The sequence below is a fragment of the Phaenicophaeus curvirostris genome, chromosome 3, assembly GCF_032191515.1.
Source record: "Phaenicophaeus curvirostris isolate KB17595 chromosome 3, BPBGC_Pcur_1.0, whole genome shotgun sequence".
NCBI classification, from domain to species: domain Eukaryota; kingdom Metazoa; phylum Chordata; class Aves; order Cuculiformes; family Cuculidae; genus Phaenicophaeus; species Phaenicophaeus curvirostris.
In genome coordinates, this window is record NC_091394.1 from 44,071,547 (window position 1) to 44,099,443 (window position 27,897).

Sequence of the window (27,897 nt, forward strand, 5' to 3'; positions counted from 1 at the left end):
GCTGAAGGGAGCAGTCTTCAGATACTGTTTTCTAAATTTTCCTTTTGATATCAAGTTGGGAAAACGATGACATTTCCTTAAAGTACCACAGTCCAAAACCAGACATTACCATGTACTTTGTTTGGCTTTGCAGAAGAAAGAAGAAAAGGCTTGGAAAGCTGCCTTCCCTCAGGCTGCCCTGCCTCAACTGGTAGTTGATCCACACAGATGTCCTGTCTTTTAAGGTGGCTTGTTTGACATCTGATGAATCAAAATAAATAATCTCTCTTCTTCTTCAATTAGTACCAAGCTAAGTGTGACAACATGCCTCTGGCACTTGCACTTAACACTTTTCCTCACTCTACCTTCAATCACCTCTCAGTACAGAGCATCCTGATAGGTATGTGTGGGAAACTTTTCACTACCTTGTTTTGCACGTTGCTTTTACTTATTCTCTATTAGGAATATACTCGCACTGCTGTTTGGTTACACATCTACAATTTACATGCACTGTGGCAGAATGGCAATTTAATAGCAGTTACAGTTAGATCTAAAATATCATCCTGCAAGGCAGAGAAACTGTGTGCTCTCAGAGATGGGTCTTATGAGAGCAGCTGCCCACATGGGTAGTGAGCACAGCACCAGCCGGTGAATCGAATGCAACGCCAACAGCTAAGCTGTGCCTGCTGCTGCATTTGAGAAGGAGACAAAATGTAATTTGGAAGATGCTCTCAGCCTCGGCCAAGCAGCACAGTGACGCCAGGAAAGGGTCTCCCCTGCTTCCCTCGTGGTAGCTGGCACAGGGAGCTTCTTGTTTCCAAGTTGTCCCCATGCTCTGCGTCATTTTGGCAACAGTGGTGAAATCCCGTGTGCACTGTCCCTGCACCACAGGCCCTGTTGGGGAGGGGTATGCGCTGCAGGGGCACCCCAGGACCCGATCGAACCCATTTTCTGAATAAACAATCTGAGCGTATGGTACAGGGAGTTCTATTTGTAAGGAGTTGAACTACAGTTAAATTGGGAAGCGTGGGTGGGAAAAGAAGTATGTTTTACCTATTATTCCAGATACTTTTGAAAAGGTCCAGGGATTCCCGTAGTCTGTTTGTGTTATTGTCTTCCCTTATTACCATGTTGTAGCTGCTGCAAGCCACAACGAAGATTATAGCCGTGACATCTGGGCAGAGCACACAAAAAAAAGAAAGAAAGGAGAGAAAAAAGAATGGGTCTGTTAATCCAGCACATACTCCTCAGGGTAATACTGGCATTATTCCCCTAACTGCCAAAAATACCTGAAGAATTATCTGCAACATTGGACTCCTGTATTAGTGACACACACTGTGTGTACATGAATACTACACTGTTCACATCGCAGAGAAAGAGTTTAAAATAAAAGCATGGACTATTTTTACTTACCATTAAAGCATTGGATCCATTTTCTTCTCTCATCTCTCTGGCCACCTACATCAAACATGCTGTTAAAAAGCCATAGGATGTTATATCACTTATGTGCACTAGGAAAGTCACATGAAGCATGCAGCATGAGGTTTCAGTTTAAAAATCTGACAGTTGCAAGGACTGCGGCAGTAAAATAACGCCTTTAGGGAAGAGAGATCTGCTGATGGTGTTCTGCATGTCAAGAGATCCGCTGATGCTGAGCTGCATGTTACAGAGCTGCACAGTTCCACTTGCCTTGCTCTGCCAGGAGAAGGCTACTCAACCCATAAAATGAGAAAGACACTCTTCCAAGGCAAGTGTTGGCCATTCCAACCCACAGAAGTGCATGTGGCATATAAGGTTGGACCTACTGTACTATAAAAAAAGGAGAGGCTTCAGTATGTTTTGAAGGTGGGGAGATCACATCTCTGTAAGGTGGAGGACGAGGGGGCAGCTCTGCCCAGTCAGCACTGCCATCGTTCTGGGCAAGAACTGGAGGCAGCCCAGTGTGGGGTGTTCTAACAGAGACATGGTGTAAGACTTGATACTCAGAGCTCGCAGTCCTCTGGAAGAAGGGAGACATTTAACCCTCCTTGTCCCACTTTATGGAATCTGAGTCAGGGTAGGATTCCCACCAACTTCTGTGAGTTCATACTCCTGAAAGTATTTTTTCATGACTTTACAGTGCTGTATCAATGAGCTAGTTGGTAAAAACAGCCACAGACAACCCCATAATCCAGCAGCACTAATATACCCGATAATATCAGATCTTTTTACAAAGTAAATTTTACCAGGACCTATGGAAACAGAGCCAAAAACCCAAACAACCCCACATCCTAAACGCTATTATACCAAGTATATACGACCACAGATATTTGAACTAAGCTGTTAAAAATTAGTAAGAAAATCATAAATTATTACTAATAGACTTACTGGAAATTTACTTTATCTACTTGAAATCTTGTTTCAAAAATCCCTGATGTCAACACTCTGCATCTTAATAGATCCTGGAAATGAGAACACAGAAGCTGATTAGCAAGTTTGTTTGTTTGTTTTTCTAACCTCATTTTGTTTTTAAAAGCATGGAATATTATTTTCCACAAATGTCTTAAATGTTCCATTTAATTAGAAGCTCAATCAGACTTTTTGGTAAACCTGTACTTATCCATACTGACACAGTGGATATACACAAATATCATCTCTGTATTTGGCTTGTGTGCACTCAGAAAGCAGGAGATTCTATGTACGTTCTCCTTACTGCCCACTGAAACCTGTTATTCATGGTCATATAATTTATATGGGATGTGGATAAAGGATTCTGAGTTACATAAAGCTAAGAAAAATATGCTATTCATGTTGTAAAGTCAAGTATTAGAATGTTAGAAACCTCCAGATTCACAGTTGCCCAGGCAACCTTAATTCTGCCCTCTTTGTACTGAACGAGACAGGAATCCTATCGAAATAATAGCTTGTGACAAAGTAATTAAAGCTCTATTACAGAGCAGAGGGGAACAGAATTTAGGTTGTATGTAAATCTGGCATTTCTTTCTTATTTTTCAAACTAGTAATACTTTAAAACTTAAGTAACATTTTTTTAATAATAATAAAAAAAAATAATGAATACCTAGATTCTCAAAAGAAGTAGGCAAAAGCAATTTATGATGCCTACCTCAGGCAACTAGCTCACTGTGTGCCATCATCATCTCCACCAGCATTTTTAACCTTGACTATCCAGCACTGCTGCTCAGGTAGTGGGTACGGAACAAAATGAAAGGCTGGATAAAGCTGCTGGCTGCCTCACGGGGATGAATTCCCCTGAGCAGCCTGTTCTCAGTGTAGACACCTGCCTGGGGAGTATTCCTTTCCTATGGAAAGGGAAGGGTTGCTCAGTCTAGCCCAGTTCTCCTTGCCACTCAGCAGTTGTGAAAGTGGGGAGGGAAGGAGGCAGTCAGCAGCGCAGAGTCCAAGCGCAGCTTGCCTTTTCCTCCTGCCCTGACATCTAGTGCTTCAAGTATTCTGGCAGCTGGGAAACCTGGGCTGTTTTGACAGCCGTGTGAACTCAGCTGAAAGCCACTTATTTAAGTTATTTTATATGTTACTGTCATTTCCCGTCACTTGCTGATATTTACTTCTTATTGGACTCAGCCATTATTATAAGATGGTACAAAAAAAATTAAAGAAAGTAAGGGAAAAAGGAAAGTAGTGGGTTTTTTTACCAGCTAATTCAGCAGGACAACTGATACTGTATAACAGAATGAAAAGTCAAAAGCAAAAGAGAATCCCTCCTTCAGAGATGAAGTTTTCTGCATGCCAAATACTAAAGGCCTCTTCTGATTTTTGGAGACACAGGCCATTTCTTCCCAAAGGAAATACCAGAAAAAAATTCTAGATGATGAATGAGTGCTCCAGGTAGAGAAAGGCCTCCCGGGAACAAACAAGCCAAAACTAATATAAATAATGAAAGCAAAAATGAGGTTTTGCTTCATTGAATTCTCTCTCCAGCTGAGTGGTATCGATGCTAAAATCAGACCATGGGGTTTAGATGGAGTAAATCCCAGTGCTACTACTTTAGTCTGAAATGTCTTCAGGGCTTTAATAATTGATCCAATATTGGGTCAACCATACAAGTTTTGCCTTACATTTCAATACATACTACTTTTTACTGCCTTTTATTTCAGGATCCGGTCAGAGTAATGGCTTGTGGTTATAGACCTGAAGAGAGTCTGAAGAAATGGACTCTACCTTGCATACTTCCTTGTGTAATCTCTGGCAAGACACTTCATTTCTCTGAATTTCACTTCCTGAATGTGATTTGGCAATTATATTTTTTTAAGGGCATCCACTTGTTATACACTTTATGTGGTTAGACTGCATTATCCAGTGCAGGGATTCTCTTCTGCCACCTGGTTTTGCAGTTTATGATGTGGCTTACAGTCTTTGCTAGGACAATATGACAGTGGCAGCACCTAAAAACAACAACCTCAGAATAAGTTTGCCGAGGAGATAACCACAGTGCCTGAATTCAGGGAAGACAGCTGAAGCCATGCACCACAGTGAAGCCCTCTCTTACTTCAAAGCTGCACCTCTTCAGTCTTAACTTTCCTGAATGAATTTGTCATTACAGCACTATCAAGATGTATCATGACACCTGGGAAAAAAGTGTACTGTCCTGCAAATAAGGCTTAACTAGAAACTATCCTGCCCACAGGAGATGGGCACAGGCTGGAAAGAAGGTGCTTGGATGCCTGTTTGGAGAGAGGTCCATGAAGTCTGCTGCTGGAGTTCCCCCCAGCATTCGGACACTGGACCCACTGCAGGCTTCTGCCTCTGAAGGAACCTGCCTGATGGACATGGAAAGCCTCCCTCTGGGTTTCCACCACCTCCACCACTGAAATAAAACACTGCTTCTGTGCAGCGAAGGTTGGTGGTGGAAACCATAGGCTTTTACGTTTCCTGTTTTCTTCACTTTGCTTGTGGGACACAGAATGGAAAGCAAGAAGAAATAACGGATGTTTTACAGAAATCACCTATCCACGTACAATAACAGTAAAAGACAAGCTTGTAGCACCAAAAAGCTTCCTCTTCTTTAACAACTGTTACTTGTTACTGTATTTTGGTATTATGTGGCATGCCCTACTTCAGCTGCTGTTGAGACTGAAATAAAATACATAAAGAATTCATACAAACGGGCATCTTGGTTCAGACTCTACCCCATTAGTTATACTAACCTGATCTGTGGGTGTGTAGTCATCCATGCTGACACTGTCAATTCTTTCTAAAAAGCTAGAAGAAAAATAAACATGCACTTAGACATGTAAAATACTGTCTAGTATAATACTCTTTACTACCTTTTCTGGTTTAGACTCTGGCTGCAAAGTAAAACACAAGTCCAATGGTAAAGGTATGAGCCAGATTATTTACTTGCATTGACTGAGGTTACATTTTCCAAGCAATTAACTTTTTACCCAGACTTTGTTTCAATACAGCGCTTCTACACTTCCCGTTATGCAATATCCACAAGCGGTCCAAATGCAGTTAATGTTATAATTTTGTGAAGTCTACTAAAAAATCCCAAGACTAACTATGCGTCATAACATTATGCAGTTGTTTAGATTTAAAAAAGATTTTGGGGTTTAAAAAAGAAAATAGGGTGAAGGGTTGCCTTCTTGCAGTATTATGCCAATCTAGCATAATGTTATGTTAATTATGTCTCAGTAATGTTAGCAGAAATGCTTAATATATACAAATAGCTTTGGATTGACATGCTGCCCTCCAACACTGCAACTAAAGCATAAGAAGTGGAAAGCAGAACTGACACGAGGCAGAAGTTAACCAATCTGACTCTTTATGTCACTAAAACTCAGTGAGATGCGTAAGGTGAAACAAAAACAACTGCAGGGAAGGGCAAGAGAAAAAGGAATCAGGAAAAAAGGGGTGGACCACATCCTCCAATTATTTACAAGATCTTTTCAAGCTTTAATTCTTTCCCAGAACATGTTACAATGGCAGTATTAAGGGCATAAAAAGGGGATTTTATATGTATAGCTAAAATAGGCAGATGGTCCTCTCTCACTTTCACCTATTTCTTAGATTTTGTGTGTGCCCAGCTAGCTCATTTTCCCCTGGACTGCCTGTATGCCTTTCTTGAATTTCTTCATTGTTATTTGGTATTTGGCAGTGAATATCCCACTGGTTGAGTCATCTTGCTACATTATTGAGATTTACCACCTGGCAATTTTTTCTCAGATTTACTTGGGTGTGCATATGGAATCTACCTACTTTGCAGTGGGAAAGATAAAAAAAACAGTGAACTCTTGACTTGCAACATGACCTACTGTTAACACAGGGGTCACACACACTGACCAGTTGAAAAAATATACCCCTAAATGCCTGTTTGTAATTCTCATAGCATTTTCCCACGGATATGAACTGAAAGGAAAAGAAAACACACTATATATATTTATTTATACTATTTTTCCTTTTTGAATCTCCATTGTTATAACGGGGAAACAAAATGCAGTATGTACACTTAGAATATCCCGTTATTCTTTCTGGATGATCAAGGTGTGATGGCAAAGCATATTGTTTAAAAAAAAATCACCGTTTAGTTCAACATGATGGATGCCTGATAACAAAACCATTCTAAATAAACTAAAGAAAAAACCATCTTTTTACAACTCCTCCTCCTCTGCCAAAACCCACCATAAACCTATATAAAGATCTAGAAGTAAGTCTTTACAGTAAGCTATAGTCACCATGAGAAAGCAGCTGTATTCTGACTGAAACTTGGGGTCAGATAGTTTTCATCACCTTGAGAATATTGATTAAGCAAAGTTTAATGACATCACCTCTGCAGCGAATGCAGACACTGGAGTAGAGCAATGTATTTTTAACTGGTGCACCTATCATTAACACAACTCTCACCTCACGCTTGCAGCACACAAGATGAAAACAGAAGGCAAAACCAGTCCAAATAAAAAATGCCTCCATGTGGAACCACTTCCTAAACACAGAGTAATTTTCCTTAATGCAGCTGTTTGTGCAGCACTCCTGTATTTCCAACTCCACTTCAAAGTTTTCTTTCCAGTTTCTAAACAGTTTCATCCAGTGAAGCCAGAAACAGCCAATTTTCATCAGGGTAAAATGTTAGCAGAGGGGTAAATCCTGGTCTCTAAGCGCAGTAAGGTGGCATTCCCACCAGGCTAACGCCTGCAGAAAATGTGCAGGACGCTGAGGGAAAGCTACTAAATTGCTGTGGGCATTGCAACTGCTTGCACAGCTCAGAATCAATAAATGCAACAGAAGTCAGGGCAGAAAAGGCTCCTCATTTACAGCTGACACAGAAAGGGCTGTGGTTGAGAGTGTGGGCAGAATTGAGTATTTGTGCACAAATACAACTCCATCACAAACCTCACAGAGCAGTGTGGATCGGTGTTTTTCTTGTGGAAGCATTACTTCTGGAGTTGATTCCCTAATACCAAGGTCATGTCAGCAGAATTTATGATTAAACATGGTATTTAGCACCAATTTACAGCTCTTTCACCAATACAACAAGCACTTCCGTAAGGTTATTTGTTAGCATTTGCATTTTCCAGGCCGATAAATTATAGTAAGGAACAGAGAAATGAGCAACGCGAGTTACACTACTAATAATCTACGGCAGGGTTTGGAATCAGGTAGGTTTCCTAATTAGGTGTCCTATATATCAGTCCAAGTAGTCTTCCATTTGGAAGCCAACAGCCTCCTCCCAGTAGAAGTATTCTTTTCAAATACCCTAAACTGTGAAACTGCAATTAACCGAGAGTGAGCTCTGACAAATATCAGGCGCTTAAAAAATACCACTTGACATAGCAGCCATAATATTTTGTGCTTGTGGGGTTGCTGGCCACATGCAACCTATATTAAAATAAATGCCATTATTTACAAGGTTTTACCTGCCACCCCACTGTATCAAGCTGCAATATCATTAACATCCAATAAATAAACATGCAACGACTATTAAGATTTGACTAAATTTCGTAGCTTTACAGAAAACTAACATTTTCAGTGTGTGATGGACAGGCTTCCTAAGATTACTTTTGCAACTTCATTAAAAGAGCACTGAGATTTCTAGACACTAAACCACAAAAAGCTATATTCTTACTTTTAAAGTAAAAACTCAGTTCTTGACTATCTTTCATATAAAATCCATACCTGGCTAATTAGCACAGTAGCAAAAAATAGTTCTGTCAGACAAATGTACACAGCAGGTACAAGTAATGGATTCCAGATGAGAGAAGGAGTTGGTATTACCTCATTATTAAATATGTGAACTTCACTCTCATTACTGTATTAAAATGGGAAAAACTGAAATCACTTTTCTAAATTGCTTTCGAAAGAATGTTAATTTCTATATGCCTCTAATAATTATGTTCTGTCATAATATACATTGTTTTACATACATACAGCAGGAAATTTTAAATTTACATGACTAAAATTTCAATTTAAGGTGCTTTAAGTGTGAAGATACCTCCGAGCTGTGGCAATGCTTATGTCTCCCCTCAAAGAAACAGTGTGAGGAAAACACAGTAGCAGATAAATAACAAAAACGGACACCAGCGTCACTTGTTCTCTCTTTTTAGATCCTGTTTTTTTTTCAGCTCAGGGATAAAATTATTTTCACAGAATGATGCCTTTTTACAACATTGACAGGTTTTCTATTTATGCAGCTTCTATAGAAACCCATACTCAGGATTTATGCTAATTCAGCAGTGACTATTTTGCATGCGTGTGCAATGAACTTTAAACTCGCGCAAAAACCACAACTGTGAATAAAACTGTAACATATAATATTTATATTTCTACTTCACAGTCGCAGTTTTGTTTATAAAGGATTTGGTCCGGTAATTAGTAAGACATTTAGGTTCCCCTTAATAATGCAGTAAGGTGTTTTACGTTTCCTTACATGGAACAGCACAAACTACTATTTTTTTCCTAAAATAAATTAGGCAAGATATTGGAAGGAAAGTCTTCACTGCTCTGTTTGGAAATGCAGTGCTTTGGTTTGCCAACAAATTAAAGCAAAGAAAAAATGGACTGATAAAGTTAAAAAAACCAATCACGAGCTACTGACATTATTATATCTATTATTAATCTGATCTGTAGTTTTATAAATATCTTCAGTAAGTTTCCTAGGAAACTCAGCTGACACTTAGTTTGACAAGCAATCTCTAAAATTTATATTATGCAAGCAGTGAACACAAAAGTACAGGTTTTAGATGTGCCTGCCAGCGCATGTGGGAACTATCAATAAGGAGTATTCTCTTTAAAAACCATGGCAATTTGAGCAGCAGCAGCTATATCAGAATTTCTGAAAAAAGGATTCATAAGTGAACAAATAAAGAGGAGGCAATCATACACGAAAATCCCCTTCTCACTGGGTAAATCAATAAACGGCTCTGTATAGACATTCTGACCCCAAAACCAAAATCACAATTAAAAGAAAAGTCATGTCTTGAGAACGACACAAACCCCATGCTATATTTGAAAGTGTACTTTGACCTCCAAAGATGAAGTGTCAAACTGCAGCTCAATACAATTAACTCTACATTTTAATAAATCTTCCCCTACTTCAACCATTTTTTTTTCTCAACCCAACAGTTCAAAGACCTTGTATCAAAAAGTTGCTGTGGAAAACAAGAAATCAAACCCATGTCAAAATGCTTGCCTCTTGGAAAGAAAAAGGTAGCATGGCAAATCTTTATGGCTGTAGCTTTAAGTTCTCAGAGTGAAGAATCTCAACTTTATCCTCAAGTTGTCAGTCAGCAAACCTTTACATTTCTGATGGACCATTGTAGAGCTTTGCGAGCTCTACAGCAGGCTCAAAAACCAGCAGAAGCACCATAAGATTTCACCATATGAAATCATCCACAACTGAGCCTTTGAATTCCACCCTCACAGGATCGCAGTAAGTCACAAGTGAAAACACTCACCCCAGGTCTCCAGGGAGCAGAAATGGAAAAAATACCTCTTATTTTTTCTCCTGCAGTTATTGAGTGCAACATCAAGATTTGAGCTTTCTTTCTGTAAAATATCTTTTTTTATCATCTATGGGATTAGAGTCCTATTAATTCTTCCTGCAATATTTGAAACAGGAAAATACACATTTCTGGTTTCAAGAATACTTTAGGATCCAGGGATGGCCTTCAAGCAACCTCATATTATTCTGATGTATTTCCTGGTAACTGTGAAAGACGTCGCAAAACCAGCCCCAGTAATATTCTAACCCCTAAAGGATTAATTTTCCCAATTCATTTGCTGAAAATACCAGCAGAAAACCCTTAGAAGACATTGGTAAAACGTAACAGCTAAGGACTTTCTTGTAAAATTTAAACAGTCACTACATTTTAAGCACAGCTTCCATGTGGTAGTGGAGTTTTTGTCTTCTCTCCCTCCACACAACTCTGCAGTCCCTTCCTATGAGGAACATGCACATCAGAGAGGGCAGGAGGAGGCAGAGTGGGACCAAAACCTGCTTTGGATCAGCCCCGTCTCACATCTGCTGGTCTCCCATTTTGAATGACCCATTAATTGGTGCACAGGCTGTAATAGAGAAAATGCAAACACTGAAGATGCTACCAAAACACTGTATTTATTTCTAAAGGGTTAGAATCATAGAATCACCAGGTTGGAAAAGACCTCCGAGATCGAGTCCAACTGTACCTATCTGCCACTAAACCATGTTCTTAAGTACCTTGTCTACTTGCCTTTTAAATACCTCTAGGGATGGTGACTCAACCCCTGCCTGGGCAGCCTCTGCCAGAGCCTGATAATCCTTTTGGTGAAAAACTTTTTCCTGATGTTCAATCTGAACCTCCCCTGGCGCAGCCTGAAGCCATTCCCCCTTGTCCTATCGTCTGTCACTTGGCAGAAGAGACCAGCCCCCACCTCATTACAACCTCCTTTCAGGTAGTTGGAGACAGCAACAAGGTCTCTCACCAGCCTCCTCTCCTCCAGGCTAAACAACCCCAATTCCTTCAGCTGCTCCTTCTAAGATTTGTGTTGATTGATAGCCACTGCCAGGCATTTTGGGCACTTGTGAAGAGTACTGGTTCCTCAGGACTTCCCAGGGAAGTGGTGGCATCACCATCCCTGGAGGCACTTGAAGTGCAGATGTGGTACATGGGGACATGGTTTAGCAGGTGTGGTGGTGCCTGGCTGATGGTTGGACTGGAGGATCTTAGAGATCATAGAATAGTTTGGGTTGTAAGGGACCTTAAAGTTCATCTAGTTCCAACCCCCTGCCATGGGCAGGCACACCTCCCACCAGACCAGGCTGCCCAAGGCTCCATCCAACCTGGCCTTGGACACCTCCAGGGATGGGGCAGCCACAGTTTCCCTGGGCAACCTGTGCCAGGGCCTCACCACTCTCACGGTGAAGAAATTTCTCCTCATGTCTAGTCTAAATCTTCTCCTCTCCAGTTTATAACCCACTACTCCAAATCCTATCACCGCAACCTTTTATGAACAGTCCCTCCCCAGCTTTCCTGCAGCCCCTTCAGGTATGGGCAGGTCGCTGTAAGGTCTTCTTGGAGCCTTTTCTTCTCTAGGCTGAACAGCCCCAACTCTCTCAGCCTGTCCTCGTATGGAAGGCGCTCCAGCCCTCTGATCATCTTTGCAGCCCTCTTCTGAACCCGTTCCGCCAGCTCCATGTCCTTCTTATGCTGAGGATTCCAGAATTGGACACCGCACTCCAGGTGGGGTCTCACAAGAGGGGAACAGAGGGGCAGAACTACCTCCCTCATCCTTCCCCCCCTTCCCGGTCCCGCGCGGGGCGGGGCGGGAGGCGGCCGCTCGCCGCCGGCAGGGGGCGCGCTCCGCCCGCCAGGGCGAAGCCCGAGCAGGTGACACCCGGGTCGAAGGGAGATCTGCGGCCTCCCCGCGGGCCTCGGCTGCGCTTGGCTCCCAGATACCAAGAAAAAAAAAAAAAAAAAGGGTGGGATCTGCCCACAGAAACCGCAAGGAAACCGCTGCAGGCAGGAGATGAAATGGTTAAACGGGAGGCCAAGAAGGAGAGCAAAGTACAGTCATGCCCGAAACCAGCCGGCTCGTTTGCAGGGCGGTGAAGTCTGAGGGCCGGGGGTTGGAGGCAGCTGGGGGCTGTCACCCAAGAAGAAGACACGGGGAGCACGGGCGACCTGGGGACCGTGGAGGAGCGACTGGTGCTGCACGGCTCTGGGTGAAGCTGTGCCATGTTTCCCCATGGCAGCGCCAGCCGCTCTGAGCTTGCTTTGGAGGGAGAGGGGTAAAGAGACCGGGAAGGGTCTGGGGCCCTTGCTTGCAATTCCCCATGGAGGCGTAAGCAGTGGCACTTTGCTGCTGCGTTGTCCATACTGACTGCTGGTGGCATGAAGTGTCTCACTGTTCTGTGTCACTGCTACCAGCCGTGACCCCGGCCATCACAAAGTCATCAAGAGCAAAGCCATCGCCAAACACTTTACTGGCACCAGCAAACTACGCTCTCCAAGGAGCAGGAAAACTCTAATTTAAACCCTATTTACAGATGGTGACTTTGGCCAAGACATTAAAAGAAAAGACAGATGAGAATGGTTGCAACCGAGGGCTCGTATACCATCCACCAGGTTACCCTTTCCAGACAGCTGGCCGCAATCAGAAGCACGTTTGGCAAGGATAAAGAAAGATGGCTAAAATCTGTGGAAGAGCTTTCCCAGTCTGTGGGCTCAGTTAAGAAAGCTTCCGAGCAGGAATCCATCTTAACCCCACTTTCTCCACTGCTAAGTTCTCTTTTCTTAGTACGTACCACAGAACATCTCTAAGCTTCACAGGCTTTGGCACATGTTCAGCTATTAACCTAAACAAATGCACAAAAAAAATCAGCTGCATTAAATCTTTCAGATATATAAGCAGTACTCACTTTCCACTCAATAACAGCAATCTCGTTTTATTTTTTTAATTGAAAATACATCAACTGAACAAAAAAATAGTATGAGTTCCATAACTGTTTGCCCCCACTGGTTCCCTAAATTTGTTAAGAAGCAGTGTGAATTTTGGGAAATGCATTTCTTCTTTCTAAATTTAGCAAACTAACCACTTTTTTGGCTTAGCACATGTTTTTGCTTTCCGAGCAAGAGGCCTATGGGGATCATCATTAACCCTCGTCTCAACATAAACACTAAGACTTAAATCTGGAAAACTGTCATTCACACAGAAAGGTTAACAGGCTCCAGCAGAAATGAGACTCATCATCTGCAACTTCTGCTACGTGGGGTCTCAGAAAAGAGGGAACAAGACTGGCAAAGTGAGAAAGAAAAGGAAAGATTATTTATTTTAAAAGGGACAATATTTTTCAATTGCATGTGATCAGAAGTTTTATTCCTGGGGCTGCAAGTGGCCGAGCTGCTTCAAAATACACACTAAGAAGCACTGATAAAATCTCACTGGCACATGCATCCCCTCCTTCTGACCACATTCACACCTGCTTGAACCCACTGACTTCAGTGAACTTTTCTTCTTCCTTGTGAGAGCATAGTCCTAGGAAAATAACCATTATATCAATACTGATATATCCATGGAGCATTTCTGTAGATGGAGATTGAGTTCCGCAATATAAAGGCTACATGGAGCACATTCTGCAAGTCTAAGTGCAGTTTTGAATAGAGGACCTAAAACCAGAAAGCTCATATTGCGTTATCCAGAGAGATCTGGATCCTGACGGCTTTGTGAGCTGATATATGGCAGACCAGGGTCTCTTTATCCACTGTGTGAATGAAATAACTGTTTAAAATCTTCCAGCAACTACACAGAATGGTGCTAGAGGAAGCAGAGAATACCTGAAACATCAGATGACACACATCGGCAGAATGCAACCATCCCATCAGAACCTGGAGAATGCACCTTTAGACAGAATGATAGATCAAAACCTTGGTTTTATGTCTCAGTAACTAAAGTGCATAGGAAATCTCACCTCCACCTCTTCACATGAATTCTTCAAAAAGAATTTGGACTTTTATGTTCAGAAAAGTGGGAATAAGTCTTGATCACGTCTGGAGCTGTAAAATGCATTCAGGTTTACAAGCACTAGTTATATACCACAAGGTTGGCAGAGGATGTCAAAAGTTAACAAAATGTATTTTCACTGGATGCTGCAAATACAACTTCCCCTTACTTGCAAGTTTAACTTCCTGTGGCATGGAGAAGATACTTCAGTGCAACTTACACATTCTGGTTGATGGTTCTGTTTTCAAAAATGATTGCACCAAGTGCTGTGAGCCTTGAAGAATGCCAAATCCAGGTTAGAAAAAGCACTGGTAGTTCAAAATAAAAGATGACTTGCTCTGGTGGAAGTGGTTTGGAACAGTAAGTCTTTTATGGTGATTATTGCCAGAAAGGAAAAACCAGTTTGACTGGAGTTTTCTGTAGAGGTTGATAAAAGAGAAAGCAGAAAATACCCGAACAGGAGAAGCAAAGGCAGCAAACCACAGACTTAAAAGGAAGTCACGAGAAGTTTGCGTTTGCCTGTGACACCTGTCCAAGCTCAGTGCAAGAGAATGTAGATTTCACATCTAAAAGTCAAACTAGACGATTCAAAAAGAAGATGCTAGTATAGCCCCCTGAAAACCCAGAGGAGAAGAAGTGAACTCTTCAGGACTGTGAATGCTCCTGGCCAGGAAAAGCACACATGCATGTTTATTGCTGTTTTCAGATCTATGCATTTTTTTGTGACATGGAAATGAAAGGATCAGTGTGTTAAAAACCTGAGCAAAATGAGAGTGTATTGGATTGTTTTCACCTACCACGTGTTTGTCAGGTGTTGAAATGACCTAGAGAACTGCCATGGCTCGAGTCCTGATGAGTGCTGGGGTTAAACAGGAGTACTTGCACTACTTCCAAGCCTTAACATTTGGAGTACAGGACCAACTCTGATAGGGATGTCTTTGAGGCTCCAAGACACAGACAGGGTCTGAGTTCCTATAGATATCTACTGTTTGAAGGAATATGAGGACTCCTAACATGCAGCCTATCAGAGATGAAGCCTTCCAGGGTTGCATGTAAGACGTGAAGTATGTTATCAGTGTAAACTAAGAAAACTGAAAAATTTGCTCTCCAGATAAGTCAGGAAGACGACCAGCTTCCTACACAGCAGGAACAGAGGAAGTGTTAATGCAGACCTTGCAGAGCACTTGGTGAAATTTCTCTTTCCTTATTGTAGTTTATGAGGTGTGGTGGTAGATAATTTCTCTTCTGCACTCCTTAATCCTTGCCCCAACTCTAATGCTGCACTCCCATACCTTTACCTTGTCTGAAGGACATGCTGGGCACAAACTCTATGAGCAGCCCTTTGATGTGCAGGGTGCAACATCACATTCATGGTGATGTTCACCATCACATTCTCAGTTACTGGGATACTACCTTGTTAATGTTCAAGGCAAGAAAACTTACACAACAGGGCAAAAATTAATGGCTCAGGAGTTAAAGGACAAAAGGATGATGAAGACTGACATCCTTCCAGTGGTTCCAGAGCATTTTACCCCCAAACACCCAGCAGAATCACTTCACCATATTCAGAGGTAGACTTGTTGCCTTCCCTTTAGCAGAGTGAAGACACACTGCAACCTTTCACCTTCAATGGGATGGACACAAAGTCTGCTTTTCCCAATCTTGTTCATGCCACACACTAGAATTTATTAGGGCTTCCCTACTTGTAAGCTAGAGCAAGCAGGTCATCCTTCATATTCCCAGGTTATCCTTCTTGTTCCCATGCACAACACACTTTGGAGCTCTACATGAAAAACAATATCAGGTAAACATCTGTATATGATCAGCTGCCTTAGAAATTACCAGGTGAAATAAGCAGAGTTTTAGCAGTGCAGACACAAATGCTAAACATAACCATTAGACTCATAAGAAAATTCCTGTACTTTTACAACTGATGCTGCAGAAATGTTTTCATTAAATCACCATTACTGAGCCCATTTTAGAATAGAATGTATTTAACCACTGAATGTAGTAAAGCAATTGGTCATAACAGCTATGGCTCAGCTGAGTGATTACCTTCGGTAGCTGGAGGAAGGCATGAAGCTGAAGTGAAATGAATTGTTACTACAAAAATGGAATGAAGGATACAGTGACCATGTCCAAGTAGCTAATAATTGGCCTAATTCCATTTAATACTTACAAGCTGTTTAAACAGGGATTATAAAACTTCACGTTCCAAACTAGCCCTACAACCCTGCTACCTGTACGTTTGACAGTAAGTCATGTTAACACTGTTTACTATTAATAGGGCATTTTGTGAAAAGCATTCCTAACTCTGCACTCTCTGTACCTTTCTTTCCCTTCCCACCAACTTTCAGTGTACAGTGCATTCGCACTGTTAAACCAACAATATAATGGGCTGGGTTTGAGGAATGAGGAAAATAATTAAGCAACAACCTGACTATATCCTGTTCAAGTTACTTTGAAGATTACATTACGCTTCTGTATTTTATCTCTCTATGCTGTACCCAGTGTAGGGGGTTGTCATTCCAGGGGGCTGGAGTAAAGGTGTCTTGGTTTGTATAAAAGAGAATTTGGTACCATGGGCTCTGTGCTGAAATGCTCACCGCCAGTACCAGCACACCACCTAAAGCCAGATGCCAGAAAGCGAGGGAAGGAGGGGGCTGAGCAGCACTGGGTATGCTGCGCTGGTGCTGCAATACAGCAGCAGAGCCTGTGCCAGCCTCAGGGCCGGTGTGGAGCCACCTGGAAGCCTGGCAGTTGCAGCTCCTTGCAGGATGCTGGCCAATGTCACCACCACTTAGGGTATGATGGTCCTACTGTGAGAACAACTTTGGCCTTTACACCTGAAAGGTCACTGCACTGCTTTGTAGGAGCTGCTGCTTTGTACCATGTACGCATCTGCAAGGAAGGGCAGAAGCCTGCTAAAAGATTATCAAAAAAATTCACCGAGGACCATTTTAAATCCTGGACAACTTCTAGAGCTCCTAAAAACAGGCACTGAGAAGGAAGCTGAACTTTCCAATCTGTCTTCTCCACCCATGCAGTTAGTGGAAAACACATGGAAGATTTATGCAATAGCAGCTGGAGAAGGCTGAAAAGGAATATACAAATAAGGCATAAATGTCAGAAACCCAAAGCCACTTGTCAGGTCAGATTTCAAAATGTTGTCTTTTGTCTCTTTTCTTTTAAAGAGAAGATTAAAAATACCATTCCCAACTTGCACGTAACCTGTGGAAATGAAAAGCAGGAATCACTCATTCTCTAAATAGGGATCCATCACCAACACGTTTATGTAATGATGTATAGCCAACACTGGCAGGTCATCCTGCGGTCAGGCTCTGAGTGCAGGTACAGGTTTTGTATTTTAAGGGAGAAAATTAGTTGCATTTTTATCCTTATGCTGTTTCTTTCCTCCCTCAAACTTGAGGGGCCCTAGAACAACAAATTCCTTATCAAATTATTTTTTTCCCATCAGCTTGCATATGCATGACATTGCAGCTCAGATGCTGGGAAAGGCTTGGAGAAGGAGCACGCCTGGCACCTCTCCTCAGGCGAAGAACTGCTTTTGTGACAACCTCTAAGGATTTGATATTTTTCCCCCAGTAAAGTCCATATGAAACCGAATTCTAGTATAAAAACTCTTCATAATATTGCCTGGGAGAGTAAGTTCACTCAGGAGGTAGAACCAAGAGGATCTAAGGTAGGGTATGGAGAATAAGGAAGACCTTTCGCTTTAGACTCTGGGAACTTAGCTCCATAATGAGTTGAAACTCTCAATCACACAGAATTGGATATTTTTCAAGCAATAAATCTGGGAAGTTTCACTAAGCGATACCACACCCAAACTACAAAGTTACAGACAAAGCCCCAGCCCCGTGTTAAGCAGTATCCTACAGAATTACCACCTCTGCCCAGTAACTCAAAAATGAATTTTTAAATTAATGGCATGGTAGCCTAAAAAACATTCCTCCCTCCCCCCAAAGACCCTGAAAAGCTTTCCCCCCAGATGGCTTTTAATAATAAGGTGCATTGTAGCTCAGTGCAAACAGAGCAAAGATTAATTAGGTACCAGATATTTTACTGAAGTAATCACAGAAACAGAACGAAACCACAAAGTTTTGTAGTTGTTTGGTTTTCCACTTCCAATTAAATGAGATTTCTGATCCCAAATACCAGAGTGCAGGTACAGCAGCCAAATCTGCAGGCATTTATTTTAATCAAATAAACACACAGATAATTGTTAATCTCATAATCCCCTCAAATTGTTAGTAACCTTCTTAATTAGATTACAAATAATCCAGTCCTAGCACCAGCACCGTGAAAACTGATCTCTTGCCCTTAACAAATGCCTGTCTTGTAACTATCAATACATTAGACTTTAAAGCACACAAAGTTCAGACTTCTTCAGGAAAAAAATTACTTCAACTTGTGGAGGGGTGCATTGACAGAAATTTTAAGTAAATAAAAAATTACACCTTTACAACATAACTGTGACGACATTTTGAAAGCAAAAGACATGCTTTTAATTAGGCAGGTGCTGATACTTTCCCCATTTCACAAGATGCTGTTTTGAGAGGTTGTCAGTGCTACTCATATTTAAAAAGAAAAAAAATTATACTCACACTTAAAGGAACCACTTCTGACTGTGTTTTTTGTATTTCAGTATTTTATTACATATTTCTTCAACAACTTCGGCCCAAAGCCTTGAAAACCCGACAATAGATGGAAAACAAATCAAGAAGCATAAGCAATAAACAACCACACATCTTTAAGACATGTATATTAGTTTACTGGTTATATGTCGGATCTAAGGCTGCTCTGCTCAAGCACTGCAACATAACTCTGAACAGATTTGGAGTCAAAACATTATGTGGACAAAAGCCAAATAACAGAAGTGAGGAAACGGGGATGTTTCCAACTGGTTTTTATGCCTTTTGCATATGTTTCTTCCCATTTCAGCTCTGAGAAACCATACAATGGGCTCTACCATGACACCCTGCAGATGTCCCAGACTACCTCTGCCTTTCCAGACAAGACACGGTCATTATGTAGGCTGACAGCCTGCACCAGTAGGAGAGAAATGATGACAAAAAAATCTGAAGCATAATAAAAGTGCATTGAAAAGCTGCTGAGCTGTTCTTCGAAACTGACACCATTTTCAAGGTGAGTCTTTTTCTCATAGGAGGTACAGGTCAGAGAGAATTTCAATAATTGTGGAACAAATGAAGATAAAATAAACACAAATGGCAGGATATTCTGACTACGAGGCAGCTTTTTACTTTCCTGCACTATCTATTTCTTTTGTCAGAATGATTAAATACATCAGACATACAGGGCCTAAGAAATTCAGTACAAGAAAAGCTTTGATTCTACCGAGACTCACCCACAAGCACGGTTTTAAGGATGTAAGTAATCCTATTGAATACAACAAGACTCTGGAATTCAGTGGGACTGCTCATATGCTTAGAAGATCAGTAATGTGTGCACTACTTTGGATGCCTAGAGCCTGAGTGAAGGTCCTCTCCTTAAAGCAAATGGAGACCCTGCTGTCTGCTCACTGCAGCCTAACTCCAAGCACTGTAGACAGACCTACGGTCCAAACCCATGTGACACTATATGGCATGTTGCAGGTACAGAAGCGGCTTTTTATTCTGGAGAATGATCACACTCATGTTGTTCTCCATAACTGTAATTATTTTGCTATTTAAGAATAACCTGTAATGAGATTTTTCTAAAATCCAGCATCTTTAGGTACAGAAAGTTAGCTCTCTCTTATCTTCTAAGTAGCACACTTAACAGAGGATATAATAAATGTCGTAAGTAGCACTTTACGCAATAGCAGTTTTGCCAGCATGTGAACTACAGGGACCATCAGCATACAGAGATACATCAGCACTGACAGGCTTTTCTGCAACCTCCACCAAGCCACCAGAACAAGTCAGACTTCAGCTTTACCTTCTAGCATGGCATACTTTAAATACTTCTCCTCAATACAACATAGATGAATTTACATAATCCTACCAAGACACCGGAACAAAACCACAACCTAGCTCACTCTCTGAGAACTGCCTTCTACCTGTTTGATACCCTCCCAGGGGCTCACCTGTGAACTGAGGGGACCCCAAGTCACACACTGCTTTACCAAGCAAGAACTGCACAGCGATTTGTGCAAACAACTGGGAAAACTAATGCTATGCCCAGGTCGTAATTTTCTGTCATTAATGCTAACTTATCCTCTGAGTAGAATGACCATACTAGCGCTATAAGGTATCTTCAATTATTCAAGCAGAGTTTCTTTTCCAAAATAATTGATTTTCTTCAGCAGTGCACCTTAAAATGTTTTCCGTTCTGCCAAGGAATACAACACCCACATCTTGCTTAAGTATCTCAGGAGAATAAGGGACCAGGGAAGTTAATTAATCTATAGGAACTCACTCCTTTACATCCAAACTCCACCTATATTTTTTTAAAAATGTTTTTTAAGATAAAATTTGTTTCTATCAAGTATTTAAACATGACAGAAGAGAGAGATGCATGGAGGTACAACACAGCAGAACAGCATCAGTGACCCAACTAGACTTCTCTGTATTTACTGCTTCAAGCACAACTATACTGATTATCATTAGAAGTATGGAAATATGCTGACTATGATTAAAATTTAGCATAGATACTATACAGACATTGAATCTCAAGGACGTGCCCACACAACACTGAAAATACAATTCAATACCATGAGGGATTGTAAGTAAAGTTTTACAAAGGAGCTAGTGCATCATGGTATCATAAATTCTACTAAAGTGACCAATGTTATAAAATAAAACATAACCTACAACTGTTAAGGTAAGGAATGGAATGCAAGATATAATGAGAAACCAATGGATTAATAGGAATAAATAAAAAATATATTGTAAAACAATACCCATCTGAGAAAATTAATTATGATATGACATCAAATACAGATGGTACATTTTGAAGGAAATAAAATGCATTTCACATAAACCCCAAACTAACCATTTTTTGGCTGTATGTAATTACTCTACTCTTTCTCTACAATTGTTAATAGAACCATTTACCTAGATTAGCACCAAACCACCCTTAAGGTGGCAAGATGTTCTTTGTTCTGACTTTCCCCAAAATATACATTCAGGTGATCACGACTGTCTCAGCATGTTTGGAGTTACATGCATACACACCTGTATCACTGTTAAAGAGCTTCGTTCAGTTATTTACATCATCTACTGAGCTTCTGAAGGACTACCTCTCAACCCAGCACTATGAGGAGAATTGTAGAAGGAGCAGTTTAGGTAGAAATATATAGAAATTGAAGCCATGAAAGAAGGAAAGGTTTGCTTATTTATAGCACAAAGAAATTCCATCTGGTTAGGCTGTGGGTTTTCTCTTGTCAAAATGAAACAGGAAATGAATCTCTCTCCCCTGCTCCCCCTCCCCCCACCCCAAGCAAGGCATTTTCATTTATGATGCCAAAAGCTTGATATTTGTAGGTTTGTCTGCCATCAGTCGTTAATCAGCCTCACAGTGTTTATAGGTAGAAGGGTATCTCCTGACAGATACAAAAAACAGATTTAGAACCAAAGCCAAAAATTATATAAAGACAGATATATAGATACACATTTTAGCACCCTGGAGTACATTTCCAAAAATAAACCAGTCAAATGGATATCTTCCTAAAAAAGCTGATTGCATAAGCATAATTACACTAAACACAAGTACCTGCACTCTCTCTCTGCATGTTATAAATAGGTCGTTACAGTACACAGTCTTATTCTAAAATGCTATTGCTCTGTCTTCATGCCTTCTCTCACAATCCCTTCAAAAAAGGCCCCCAGCTCTCACCATTAGCCCAAGTACTGTTTTCCTGATGTTGCTGTATAACTTCTTAGAACCCAAATACATCTAGATTACAATGGTACAGTAGCAATTTTTAACCAATTCTGATATTTCTCTAGTAATTGCCAGGATTCCTCTACTTGTTTATAGATTGAATTTTGTTCCTCAATAAATTTTTGCCATCTTGAAATGCTGACTGAGAGAGGCGCGTATTTCAGGATGCAATTTATTAGAAGTGATGGGGCAAGATCCTCTTCGGAAACCTTAAGCAGAGGAATATTAAGTTGGATTCAAGGATCCTAAAAGACCTCCTGCCACGTTGCAGTCATGGGCAATGCTACCAGCAAGATGCACACTGAGGCAAAGTGCTGGTTTTTTTCCCTCCTTGTTGTCTTGCTTTTTGACATAAAACCCTGTTTACTGAATCTGTGCAAAAAGAGCTGACTTTCACTTTTAACAAGAAGTAGAAAGTGAACATAAGAAATGCTTCTGGAAGGAAAAGAGATGAATTGGTCACTGCCAAACATTAACATAGTGCTGCTTACCAGTGCCAAGGTGCCACTCAGACAATCTAAACACCACTGTAGGTACCTATATATATTTATCTCTATTTCAATAAGTTGTTATATCCACCAGAGACATGCAGTTGCTTGATGCAAGTTCTAATTACTCTATCACTGATGGGTTAAAACCAGGAGGCAGACCTAACCATACTCTAAGGAGGAAGCTCTTGCGTCAGCAAAACAGTTTTGCTGTATGACACAAGCATGACGATGCTGCGGGAGGGTACCCTTTGCATTATACTTTTCTGACAGCAAAGGCTTTGCTTAGAAATCGTGGATACAAATGAGCTACAGTTTGTACTGATGTTGATGATAATCCAGATAATATCACCTCCTTGGCTCCACTTCTGCATGTTGGTTACGACATTGTATACAGAGTACACAATTCTTCTAGTGCGTGGTATGTAACGATGAACATCACAGTATCTATTAAAAGAAAACCAGCTGATACGACTTAAAGCTACTGAAATAACAGACTAGATATTTCTGAGACAATGCAAAGGAGAAACAAACAAAGAAAAGGCAATTTATACTAGCAGAAAACCTCTGTACACTTTACTCAATAAATAACACACAAAATAAGCATCTCTCTGCTTCCTGTTGGGTATCTGTGACAAAGTTTATTTGACATTTAATCCCATAGGGGAAGACTTCTTTTTGCTCTGCATCTGGTTCTGGAACAGGGGTCTAGCCACGTTTTAGATGCTGAGGAATTAAGTAAATACACAGCAATGAGATGATTAAACTGCCAGTGATATCAATGCAGCAACCTCACCTTCTTCCCTAGAATGAAATCAAGCACACTTTGCAGTTTACCTTTAGATTTCAGCCAGGTGTGTGTAAGTTACTAAATACATCACATCTGTGCTAAGAAACAGAAGATATTACTAGAGTCCAGTATTTCAAATTATAAGAGTTGAGAATAATGCTGCAAGATGTATCGGGCAGCTAGAAATGAAGAAAGAGACAAATATCAAATAAAGGATAGTTTGGATAAGGAAGAAGAGATGCTGAACTAGAACTTACGAAACTCAGGTTTCAGAAAAAAAGAAAACACTCACAGGATAGGTATGTAGCTATGGATAAGAGAAAAGTGTAACTGAGACAGTATCTTCCTGGTGATCCACAGGCATACAGAGTACTACTGCAGACATCTACTGAAATTTAAATTAGCCAGCTCAATTATGGATAGCAGTGCATCTGCTATCTCAAGATTTCAGTGCCTGAGCCCAGTCTTTTAGAAACCTGGCTGTATTTAAGCTTTTTCTTCCTACTCAGGTGCTCAGGCTGGTTAGGATAACGTGAGACTGGGTATGTCAGGATGGATGGCAATCACACCTGGAGCCTGCGTCAAAAGTTTCAAAGAGCCTGAAAAGGAGTTGGCAGAAAGAAGAAATCCAGGGAAAACTTCTGAAGTACATATATCAAGAAAAGTTGAGAGTCATGTATAGCAGCTTCTTTACAAGAAATTGTGGAACAAGAAAATTACAGCTATTCTGAGCTGATTACAAATACAATGTCCTTGAAAAGCTTCTGGAACTATATATAAGAATGCAAGCTCTGATCTACTTGTATTTAATTTACTACATTATTAGGACAGTCCTATAAGCCAAAGTTAATTTAAGCTGTCATATGTTAACCCAGCATAATTTTCAAGAAATCTTCTTCCTTTTCAATTATACTGCCATATGTTAATAAGAAAGCTTTTTATAGATTGTTTTATTTACATCCATGTCATAACTGACCTGCTGAAAGATTAGACTTCATGATATCCCAGTAAAGAAGCATCTGTTCCAAGTTTCTCTGTGGAGAGCACATTCACATTTACTACTACACTTTTTAACTTGCAATTTTTTTTGCATCACTAGGAGCTCAACACAATTATTTCCTAAATGCTTCATTCAGTAAAACTGTGTTGTGAGCTGAGCTGTAGAAGACGTAATTTGTGACCTGGATGTGACGTACAGATAGGCTTCACGATACCTTGCAGGCACATAGTTTTATTTATTTTGCATATTATGATTACACTGAGGTGTGTGTTTGAAAGGCTGACGCGGCGTTCAGTGAGCAGGAGCTTCCCCACCCTTGCTGCCTGCTTTGGTTTCCTTCCAGGGCTGGAACAGGAAACGTGGCAGTTGTAACACATACGCAGCTCCCCAGTCCTTCGTAAGCAGTGTCAGCACTGCAAAGGCTACTTAGTTTAGCCACAAACATGTAGGTGATTACTAACTTCTCATTAAGTGCAGCAGATTTGCTGAAAATAAACAGCAAGTTATCTGTTAGAGAAAACTGACCATTGCTCACCAGCACCGACAAAGTCATGATTAGCTCTTGCTCTTCAAGTTCTGTATTTCTGAGGCCTAAAACCACCATAAAATATCTAGCTGAAGACAAAGTCCTTTCCGGTGATTTGTAGTTACTTCAAATCAAAATGTTTTCAGCTTATTTATTTTCTGAAGTTACAACAGATGCTGGTAGGAGCCATCCTACCAAAACCAGATATGCGAAAGTGTTGCAGTTTGCATTTTAAAGGCATTTTTTTCCCCATGGTATTTGAGACAGGAAAGATGATGGGTACTGGAATAAGGTGGTGGTGTTACCTGTGCAGGGGTGTAGAAGAGAAGCAAGTAGCTGACATTCAAATACTTATTGAGAGATATTATTGGCCAAATCTTCTTATATCTTACAGTAAAGCAGAACAGGACAACAAGAGTCTCAACTCAAGCAGCAACTGCAGGTTCTGAGTTCAGCTGGACAATCCCTTGATTTGGGTACAGTCATTTGAAAACATTTCTTTCCAACAGAAAGAGGTGTTGTTCATTTCTTCCTATATGAAGTGAAAATTTCTATATAACCATATTAAATATTTTTGCCATCTTTTACTAGGAGAATATTGAACACACACATTCTAAAAAAAAAAACTATCAAAAAGCTTACCTGAAAAAAAGGAAAGCTAATGTTTGAATAGTTTACAAACACAGGTGAGAGTTCACATCTTTAACATTGCTGAATGAATTAAGATGTGCAAGTAACAATCTTCAACAATTTACTGCTTCTGCTTTTCCTACTCCCAACATCATATTCTATGTTTTTTTCCTTCCTGGCTGCAACTTGCCTAGAATATATTGGCTAAACAAAAATGTACAGCCAGTGGGTCAGACCACGTTACAGCTCCTCTTTGACACTCAAGTCTAAAACTGCAATTTCAGGAAGAAACAGCGTCCTTCCCCGCACCTCTGCAGGACTCATACCATGTTTGACACTCCCAAGTGCTCGCCCATATCATTGTCCTTTCCAAACCCAAGTGCTGGCTTCCACAACTCTTCCTCTGTGCTGGGGGACAAACCTGGTGAGGAGCTGCGGTGAGCTAACTAGAGGGACTCACTGCACTCAAGAGTCCCTTTGTGCCAGTGCTGACACAACTGGCATTGATGTTTGCATTTGTCTTTATGTGCCCATTGTGTATTAATATCATCTAACCCTTTTTTGCATAGGCTGCTATTGCAGGGAAATCATATTATTCAGCTTTCTTAGCCTGACATCCTTTTTCCCAAGTCACAACTATTTGGATTTACTGTGAGAAGAGCAAACATTCTCCCCTTCCTCAGGGTCCTGAAAGAAGAAACCCAAACACATTCAAACCCTAATGTTCATTAAACTGCATACATCTGCAGGACCGACAGAGGATGCATCACCTGAACAGATGGTTTTCAGGAAGAAGGGAAGCAGTTCTTGTTTTTTTAACTCTCAACTGAAATGAAAATATTGACACCTTTTTTAACCTTCATCAAGGTTGTGTCTCACCTGCTTGAGTAACACAAACTGATGCTTTTGACTGACTAAGCTTTCATGAAGTGATTTGAAGTAACAGACAGTCCTGAAATTACTGAGTTAAAATATATTTGTGCCTTCAAAACCATGCAGACACGTGGAAATCAAAGCAAATGTAAGTAAAACTTTATCTTTGAAAGGTTCAGTATTTACTCAAGTTAATGTTTCTGAGCACAGATACATATTATGAAAAAAAAATCCACAAAACATAATAATAAAAATACTAATTTTTAATTCAAACTCACAATTGAATATCTCAATCCAGCTCTTGTGTAAGAGTAAAGTATTAGATCATATTGCTCTTCTGCTTGCTGAAAAGCAACCTTGCACATGCTGTAAAGCAGTGTTTTCACAGCAAGGTCATCCTCAATGCAGTAGCTCTGCAGGCAGCTGCACCTGCTTTTGCCATGCTTAGGTATCACTGGACAACAATTACACCTGATAAAAGATATAGACAAAAAAATAATAGGTCTAAATAAAATGCCCAACAGTAAGGACTGCATCAAGCGAGACAATGGGACACTAGGAAATGCAGAATTCTTATTACACTCTGGTGTTTGCAAAATAGGAAAATCTCCTAAGAAACACAGTTGGTCAGTGCATTTACTTCTTGCATGAGGCTATGATTCGGGTTTTTTAGGTACCTGAAGCTTATTTTTTGACAGCGCCCTTGTTTTGTTTACAGCACATTGCTGGGATACTCCCTTTGATTCAGCCTGACACACGTGATGCTCCGCCAGCTTCTGTTCTGCAGTGCTGCTGCTGCTGCACTAAAAATAGCTTCCGCTTGCTTTGGCTCCACGTCTAATTTATGGAAACTCACAGAAAAGAAGGCCCCTGTTAGTGGGTGAGCGACGTACGATTTTGCAGCTTGTGCTGTAAATCTCACTTGGCCTCTTGAAATGCATCACTGAAAATCTAAAATTTAAGCCGGCAGTCAATGTGGTGAGGGAGGAAGATGATGTTCCTTAATACATTTCATCTGTTTTTAAGGTGGTTTAATAGTAAATGAACTGAAAACATAGAACAGTTAGCCTACACTATGTACAAACGTCTAGAATATAGAATAGAAATTTATAAAGGGCTACCAGTGGCCATACTTGTTTAAGGAAAGCACTGTGAGGATTTTCTTAGTTATTTTAGAAACAACAATAAAATTACAAGCCTGCTAAAATAGCTTTCAGATGTTCTATATAGTCTCTGCTGTGACATAGAAGTCACCAGATAAGTACTTTCCTCAAGAAATGCTGATTTTACAAACTCTGCCACAAAATCTGCCTCTGTGTGACACAGTATTTTGTATGTATACCTCTACACAAATTCAACATATTTCTTTCTCTGAAAAAATCAAAATGCATGTTAAAATTCAAATGCCAAAGCAAATTAAGGTAAGTGGTTATTTTTCTTTCTACAAAAGAAGAGGTTTTAATTTTCTAAAGTGGATTTTTTCAGATATTCATTAGTAGCACCATGTCAAGGAGTGGCACCAGCTGCAGTGGAACATGCTTCAAGTGAAAACTGAATTGGAAACAGGGATGGCGTAAGTCTGGTATCTGTTTTAATGCACAATTGTTTTAACAGCTTAAATCTGTGAAGGCAGAAACACTGAAGTAATGCCTAAAATTTCCAGAACTGAAAACGAAGACCTGTTTCTCTTTAAATTTTTTTAGTGAGAGTCATGAATACGATAAAGAAATTTGGATTCAGATTTTATTTCAGATAAGAACTTCTAAGTTAAGGAAAC

The 27,897-nt window shown here is 40.5% G+C and overlaps 1 protein-coding gene across 2 annotated transcripts in view; it reads right to left on the reverse strand.

The window, feature by feature from the left end:
• GNAL (G protein subunit alpha L) overlaps nucleotides 1-27,897 on the reverse strand; it is a 203,736-nt gene that overhangs the window by 13,618 nt on the left and 162,221 nt on the right. For both annotated transcript variants that reach the window (XM_069853805.1, XM_069853806.1), the window contains exons 6-9: nucleotides 5,142-5,196; nucleotides 2,347-2,420; nucleotides 1,393-1,451; nucleotides 1,033-1,153 (exon numbers count right to left, since the gene is read on the reverse strand). In XM_069853805.1, coding sequence (XP_069709906.1) covers nucleotides 1,033-1,153; nucleotides 1,393-1,451; nucleotides 2,347-2,420; nucleotides 5,142-5,196 — 309 coding nt within the window. The remainder of the gene's footprint in view (nucleotides 1-1,032; nucleotides 1,154-1,392; nucleotides 1,452-2,346; nucleotides 2,421-5,141; nucleotides 5,197-27,897) is intronic.